Here is an 8,689-nt window from a genome sequence, read left to right as displayed (position 1 = left end):
GCCGTTCATACCTGGGACGGTGAAGAAAGGTGACGATTTCATACCACATTGACAAATTGCTTGCCTAACCTACACATTTCCCATTTTTTTTTCGCAAAAAATCGATTTCTCCTAATTCGTAACATCCGTGCCATGCTTAACAGTGAAAATCTGTGCCCCTGGAAGTACCTTGTAGTCCAATTTGACATACGTTACATCATCCATGAATATGCACATGCAATTTTTGTCAAAACATCGTCGTACAGCTTCCAAGCCTGAGTTTTCACATAATCCGCCAGAATTTGACTGCGTTTTGAACATTTCTGTTTTGGGTAGGTCTTCGGGGAATTACGCTCCTTGGCGCGTTGAGCCATATCAACAGTCGTTTCACACTTTTTTGCGTAATCTCTAATGGATACCTCCTATTTTCCTTCAACGATTTTGCAAGTTTTGCTGTCCAAATTTGACTTGGATGCACCTGTTTTTTGCCGCGTCCGGGAAAGTCTTTCAGTGTGTTATGCATACCGAATCGTTTGATAGCATTTTGGACAACAAAAACCCTAACACATTCAATTTTTGCTAATTTTCTTAGCGATGATCCTATTTCCTTGCAGTGCCTGGTCACAATCGATTTTCGCTTCTCCTCCGTAAACCCTCGCATTGTTTCACTTGAGGAAAAACTTTAACTTTTAATGAAGGTTATCGTTTGTTTACAACGTTCGCAACACAAAGACACAATGCAGTTAACAAAATAAGGCATAGTCTTTTAATACAGAGCCTCAAAGGTGTACTCATAATTAATGATACAGTACGGTATCAGTAGAATCATTTTACTGATTTGTTCGAAATACACTAAAACCCCAATTTACGCTCAAAACGGGGGGAGCGTAAATTGGGGGAGCGTAACTTGGGGGGAGCGCTATTTGGGAATTAGTGCGTAAATCGGGGGAGCGCTATTTGGGAATTAGTGCGTAAATCGGGGGAGTGTATTTTTTTCAGTTTTATCATTAGTTTGTGAAGATCGACATCACAAAGTTCTTAAACTGTGTAAAGGTTATAAGTTATTTAACTACAATCAATAATTTAGCAGTTTTGCTAAGTTCAGTGGTTCCCAACCTACGGTCATGGGCCATGCGAATTTCTCAAGAACCAAAGGTGTGAGGATAAAGTTAAAAGGTTTTTCGTAGTCTGCACTTCAGGGAGTATGTACTTATCACAATGTAGTTGTATTGCAAAGATCAGTGGTTTCCAAACTATGGTCACGGGCCACGTAAATATTTCAAGAACCGGAGATGCTAGAAAGAAGAGCAAATGTTTTACGGATTGATCATCTCAAGGATCAGTATCTCTGATATTGATATGTTGAAAAATCAGTGGTTTCCAATCTATGGTCACGGGCCACGTGAATATCTAAAGAACCGAAAATGCTTGAAAGAAGAGCAAATGTTTTACGGATTGATCATCTCAAGGATCAGTATCTCTGAAATTGATATGTTAAAAAATCAGTGGTTTCCAATCTATGGTCACGGGCCACGTGAATATCTCAAGAACCGAAGGTGTTAGGAAGAAAAACAAATGTTATACGGATTGATCGTTTCAAGGATCAGTATCTCTGATATAGATATGTTGAAAAATCAGAGGTTTCCAATCTATGGTCACGGGCCACGTGAATATCTCGAGAACCGAAAGTACTAGAAAGAAAAGCAAATGTTTTACGGATTGATCATTTCAAGGATCAGTATCTCTGATATAGATACAGTGGGATTCCGTTTTTGGCAACAATAGTTTTATTTTCAGTTGCCAAAAACGGAACCGTGCCAAAATCGGAATCTCTTTTTGTCATCAGTTTTCTTTCATTTCTCTGTTTGTAAATGATAACAGAATATGCCCCATCACAGTTTTGGGATCATACGATGATCTAACCCCCGGTCAATAAGTTGAACCATTATTTCGTAGAGCACTCTCTGACCTCCTCATACTGCTACAGGTAAATGGTTCCTCAAAATCATATATCCTAATGTTTTTAGCTGATCTCTCATCTCATCTCTCATCTCATCTCTCATCTCATCTCTCATCTCATCTCTCATCTCATCTCTCATCTCATCTCTCATCTCATCTCTCATCTCATCTCTCATCTCATCTCTCATCTCATCTCTCATCTCATCTCTCATCTCATCTCTCATCTCTTATTTCATCTCTCGTCTCTCATTTCTCATCTCTCATCTCTCATCTCTCATCTCTCATCTCTCATCTCTCATCTCTCATCTCTCATCTCTCATCTCTCATCTCTCATCTCTCATCTCTCATCTCTCATCTCTCATCTCTCATCTCTCATCTCTCATCTCTCATCTCTCATCTCTCATCTCTCATCTCTCATCTCTCATCTCTCATCTCTCATCTCTCATCTCTCATCTCTCATCTCTCATCTCTCATCTCTCATCTCTCATCTCTCATCTCTCATCTTTCATCTCTCATCTCTCATCTCTCATCTCTCATCTCTCATCTCTCATCTCTCATCTCTCATCTCTCATCTCTCATCTCTCATCTCTCATCTCTCATCTCTCATCTCTCATCTCTCATCTCTCATCTCTCATCTCATCTCTCATCTCATCTCTCATCTCATCTCTCATCTCATCTCTCATCTCATCTCTCATCTCATCTCTCATCTCATCTCTCATCTCATCTCTCATCTCATCTCTCATCTCATCTCTCATCTCATCTCTCATCTCATCTCTCATCTCATCTCTCATCTCATCTCTCATCTCATCTCTCATCTCATCTCTCATCTCATCTCTCATCTCATCTCTCATCTCATCTCATGTCATCCTTCCCTAACTCTCTATCCTATCCTCTACCCTCCCATCTACCCTACCTTCTACCCTACCCTCTACCCTGCCTTTTACCCCACCCTCTACTTTAACACACTACCCTAACCCTCAACCTTACCCTCAACCCTACCATTACCCACAACCTTCAACCCTACACTGTAACATAACCCTTTACCCTACCTTCTACTCTACCCTCTACCCTAACCCTCAACCCTACCCTCTACCCTACCTTTTACCCTACCCTGTTACATAATCCTCTACTCTACCTTCTATCCAACTTTCTTCCCTACCCTCTACTCTACCCTCCACTCTACCCTCTACCCTCACTCTACACCCTACCCTCTACCCTACCCTCTACCCTACCTTTTATCCTACCTTCCACCCTAACCTGTAACAAACCCTCTACTCTACATTCTACCCCACCTTATACCCTACCTTCTACTCTACCCTCTCACAAAATCCACTCCTACCTTCTACTCTACCTTCTTCCTTACCCTCTACCCTACCCTCTACCCTACCTTCTACCCTAACCCTCTACCCTACCTTCTATCCTACCTTCTACCCTAATCCTCTGCCCTACCGTCTACCTTATCTTTTACCCTACACTCTGCCTTACCTTCTACTTCTACCCTACCCTCTAACATAACCCTCTACCCTACCCTCTACCCTAATCATCTACCCTACCCTCTACCCTACCATCTACCCTAACCCTCTGTCCTAGTCTCTCCTTGAACCCTCTACCTAACCCTCTACCCAACCCTCTATCTTACCTTCTACCCTAACTTGTTACTTGTTCCCGAATACCTAAAACCCCAATTTACGCCTAAGGAGCGTAAATTGGGGGAGCGCTATTTGGGAATTAGTGCGTAAATGGGGGGAGCGTTATTTGGGAATTAGTGCGTAAATCGGGGGGCGCAAATTGAGTTTGGCGCAAATAAAGTGAGCGTAAATTGGGGTTTTAGTGTATCAAAATTTAGAATTCAATTTTCCATATTCACTAGCTTATTCTCACAGCTATGCGTATTCAGTCATGTTTTTCGTTCTTGTGTGTCATTACGTATACTTATGGTTCCAATCGAAGAAATTCCCACAATAATCAGTTTTAGTTTAATTTTGTACAATTCGAAATTCTTGAAATTCGAATTTTTCACCATTATAAAATAGATTTACGCGATTCGATAGATTTTTGGCAGCTCACAGCGATAAATCAAAACATGAACATGGTTCGCTTCAGGAAGGCTGATGCTTGTTCAAAGTGGCAATTTTTGGTCCTAGAGATTCATATTCTTGCCATTCTATCACTAGTTTACAAGGCATATAAAACATCAGTTTCTGTATCTTTGTTAAGGTGCGAAAAATCTTGTAAATTCTGCTTCTAATTGGAAAAACAAACAACTTTTATCTTGAAAGTAATTTATCAGGAAGTGCACGTCACAATGCACCCGCTTAAGGAATATTTGGTGAAACAATACTGTATTTTTATTAGATTACTGCACTTTTTTATATTTTAGACGCATTTTTACAAAAAAATACGTTAATCACTTTTTTGAAAACGTCATAACTTTGCCGAACATGAACAGATTTGAATAAACTAAAATTTCTCTTCTAGGTTACAGTCCAAATGAAACAGGAATCACTGACATTTGCACACTTTGCCACTGGCTTGTTTGCAGTATCAATCATTTGGTATCTTAAATTTAACGTGGACAGGCTTTATGAGTTTCTGGAGGAATTTGAGGACAAGTTCTGGGTGAAACACATATATTTATGTGAATTAAAGATGGAATACCTGGTGAAGCATTTTCAGCAGGCATTCTTGAAGAAATCCTAGCAGCCATAAGTGGAACAATCCCAATAGGATTTTCTGGAAGAGACACAGAAGGATTACTTGAAGAAAAAAACTTTGGAGGAATTTCCTAACGAATCCTTGAAGAAGTCCCTGGAAACAAACATTTATGTAAAAATCCTTGGAACTCTAAAAACATATGATTTCAATTCATTTTTGGTCTACGTCTCACACGAAAAAAAAAAAACCTCCAGCTCATCGAGATGTTGAGATCCACATTTGGTGTCTTCAGAGAAAATATTTCTAAGAACAAGATTGATATTCTGAGCGGTTAAAAAAATTACTTTCTTACGTTATTCGCAATCATTTCAACCACATGGCACAATATGTGTCAACACGATTATCTGTAAAATACGATATTGACCATAATAAAATGGAATTTCACGTGCTTTTTTGATCAATAATCATCAGAAAATGCATTAGAGAGTCATAGCATTTAGAAACGTACCTTATTTTGATGATAAACTATTTCATTTATTGGATTTTAACCAATACACATTTTTTCAACTCTCTTGACATCAAGCATAAGGTCCACTCTGAATGCACACTATTATCGATTTTTACAGTTCAATCAAAAGAAAATTCGGCACCAACATTTCAAAAAAGCGTAACTGCATTTTGAAACAAACCATTTTTTCACATCTGTGGGTCATATTTTAAGTTTCCCACGGGATTCACAAACATTACTAGAAAGAGAAATTGCTCTTCTTTCCTGTACTGGCGGTGATTTGCATGGCGGCATTGAAATACGATCCACAGATGTGAAAGAGGGATTTGTTTCAAAATGCAGTTACGCCCTTTTGAAATGTTGGTGCCGAATTGTGCTATAACTCTCGTTAACTGTAACAATAAGAAAATTGGGTGAATGTTCTAAGTAGCTTAAGTAATTCTTAATCAAATGCCCTAAAAATCTAATTTTCGTCAATTTTGTTACTTGGTTCCCTCTGACTTAACGCCGACCAATTTTGCAACATAGGGCATGTAACAAGCGATTACGGCACCGTTTGATTCCGTTCTTTTTGTTTTCATTGGTGCTCACTTCTTACAAAAAATACAAAAATAAGAAACAAAACAAACAGCACTTCAATCCTTTGTTTTTCGTAGGATGAAAATGGGAGCCACATGCTTAAGAAGGGAACCAATACCCTATTTATTGATTAATGTTTATCTATTACTTTGAAAATAGTAACATAGTTTGGCAAAGCTGTGTAAATAATCGTACAGATGGAGCTGGTGATTGAAAGGAGAATCGCTAGCCAAGAATAATTGGTGTTTTTTATGAGCTGGCAGATTCTCAGCTTACACATCGAGACCTTTTTTTATCTCAAAAGCAAACTTATGTGCCTCTGACAGATTTTAAGCCGCTTAATCCAAAATCAGACTGAGTTTTGCTCAATCACAATACAATATTGAGCTGTACCTCAATTTGTAGGGTAAAATATGCGCTTTCATTTTTTACTGCAAGCCATTAAGCACGGATATTATGTTTTTGGCCAATCAATGGATAGATTAGTCGATCATCCAAGCTAACGATAAAATGTTTCGCTTTGCCGAATTGAATTTGATAGTTTCAGACATTTAGATACAATATTGGCCATACAAGTCAGCACCACAAGTTGCATGGAAGTTAACATATCTAACATAAAATGCTTAAAACTATCCCACTTGATTTGATAAAATGAAATATTTTGCATAAATCGTTAGTTTAGATGTTAAGGGGCTGTCCATAAACCACGTGGTCATGAGGGGGGGGGGGGGTGTTCGGCCTATGAGCATTTTGTATGGACGAATAAAAAATTTTGTATGGACAAATGACCATGCGGGGGGGGGGGGGGGGTGTCGAGAAGTTCCAAAAAATTACCACGTGGTTTATGGACAGCCCCTTAATCGACCAATTTCATTGATTGTTTGAGAAAAAAAATACTTGCTTCATGGCTTACAGTTAAAATGTCAAAATCGCACATTTCACCCTATAAATTCAGGTAGAGCTCAAAATTGTAACGTGGTTTCTTGAATCCGAAGTTCAATACTTGTCGGAGACACATAAGTTAGGCCTATACATAGTTAGTTTTTGTTTCGCTGTGTTATTCTATGCTGTGTGCCTTGAGCATTTTCACAATTACTAGCTGAAATATTTCTCTACCAATTTTGCTTTTGTGTACCATAACGCAGACAGGGCAGAAAAATACATAACATTCAAAGAATTCGAGGAAATTATGAATTATAAAAAGTTTCTGGACCGATCGGAAATCGAACTTGTCATTTTTAGCATGGTCAGGCTGACCACCGCGCATTCATTGCTTCGGATGTGATAATTAATAAAAGGGCCCTAATTAAATGTTTCTAAGCAAAAAAAAGTTAAAATTTTTTGTTGTAATTGATAACTACGATTGCAGGACTTGTTTCAAAATTATAAAACTAGTTGAAATATTGTTATATTAGCCCACGCACAGTCGTGTCTTCGACTACCTACCGCGGCGCCACGCTCACGTTGTGTTCCATAAGCGTGCATTTTTTATGGTGCGTGTACTCAGTACACGACGCGACCGCTCCCGGGTTAAATATACATGTTATCTATTATATGTTTCAAGAAACTTATAGTAAATAATTTGAGCTGATTTTTTGGTTATTTTCACTTTCAGCATTCTACCTTTCTTTATCAAATTTGACAAAGTAGGTAACTGAATGCGTTCCACTATTTACCCACGAATTGTATGTCACAAAAAGCACGTCCATCCCAAAAATATTATTCCCATACGCAAATAAAAACGCTCGCCAAAATTGCACCAGCTCAGTGTGGCCTACATTGTCATTGGTCTCCAATCGCGCAAAGCACCATTTCACCATGCGGACTTTGGCAATCTTCGTGTTAGTGGGACTAGTGTCTGTAGCGGTGTCGGAGTACATCCATTACATCATCAATAAAAGCTTTGATAACGCTCTGAAGGAATGTGCCCAGTACTATGAAGTAAGCACTTGCGACCTGAACCAATACGTGGCCGAGTCGTACCCCGACAAACCGGAAGTGCGTCGACTGGTGCGGTGTACCTTGATCAATCTGCAGAGCTGGTACGATGCCACCGGACTGATACAAAGTGAAATTGTTAACTTCTTTGAACCCTCCCCGGCGGATGACTGCTACGTAAATAGAACCCAAGCATGCCTCAATGCCCTGAATGCCACTGTTGACCCAACCGACGTATACAATGCTGCCTATCAGTCGTTCATGTGCTACTTCCGTAACTACGGAAACTTGGTATCGACTGATCAGTTCCTGCGATATGCACCTTTGGAGTACACGCAAGCCCTGGCAACCACGACCGAAGTCTTGGAGCTGTCCCAAGATACGCTGGTGGAATTCTGCAAGGGCAACATCCTGAACAACGACCAATTCCCAACTTTCCTGTACCAATCATCGGTACGGTTCGGATTCTTCACGGTGCTTGGTGGTGTGCAGCTGAAGCGTCTCTACAATCAATTCGGTAATGCTCAGCTGTTGGCACCAGAAACACAGCAGTGCGTCCAAAAAGTTGCTGAAGACTACTGTGGGTCCGACGATACCACTATAATGTACCAGACCCACGTGCAGTGCTTGGAAGGTTTGGTCCCGACCGTGCAGTTGTTGCGAGAGTTTGCCAAGACCCAAGTCAGCGACCCATCCGTTTGCGATTGCACATCGCCACAAATTCAGGTGTACAACCTTGTGTAATGCTCGTGTCGTGGAAGTGACGATTTTTTTTCGAACCATTGTTTCAAAAGCTGTTGGAATAATAAAAAAAAACTGGAAAGCAATAATGGATTGGTTGTTGATTTCTTGTGATCCCCAGTTAAGTAACGTGGCGTCCACCAAATTATGAATTATGGAAATCGCTATTTTGCATAAATCCATAAATTATTCCGAAAATTTTATCAATTAAACCACTAATCTCACTCTGCGCGGACGTTGTCACAACTTCTAATGAAACCCTCTAACTGGTAGGCAAATCAGCCAGCATCGTCACCGTCATCATCATCGGTGGCATCGGGCGAGCACGAG

At 39.9% G+C, this 8,689-nt stretch overlaps 1 protein-coding gene across 1 annotated transcript; it reads left to right on the top strand.

Moving 5' to 3' along the window:
• Window positions 1-7,389: 7,389 nt before the first annotated feature.
• LOC109421590 (uncharacterized) lies at window positions 7,390-8,489 on the top strand. Its single transcript, XM_029871260.2, has one exon. The coding sequence runs from the start codon at window positions 7,499-7,501 to the stop codon at window positions 8,360-8,362; it is 864 nt and encodes a 287-aa protein (XP_029727120.2). The 5' UTR covers window positions 7,390-7,498; the 3' UTR covers window positions 8,363-8,489.
• Window positions 8,490-8,689: the final 200 nt, after the last annotated feature.

The sequence above is a fragment of the Aedes albopictus genome, chromosome 2, assembly GCF_035046485.1.
Source record: "Aedes albopictus strain Foshan chromosome 2, AalbF5, whole genome shotgun sequence".
Lineage (NCBI taxonomy): Eukaryota > Metazoa > Arthropoda > Insecta > Diptera > Culicidae > Aedes > Aedes albopictus.
Note: the sequence above shows the minus strand (reverse complement) of the source record. Positions and strands in the feature narration are given on the sequence as shown.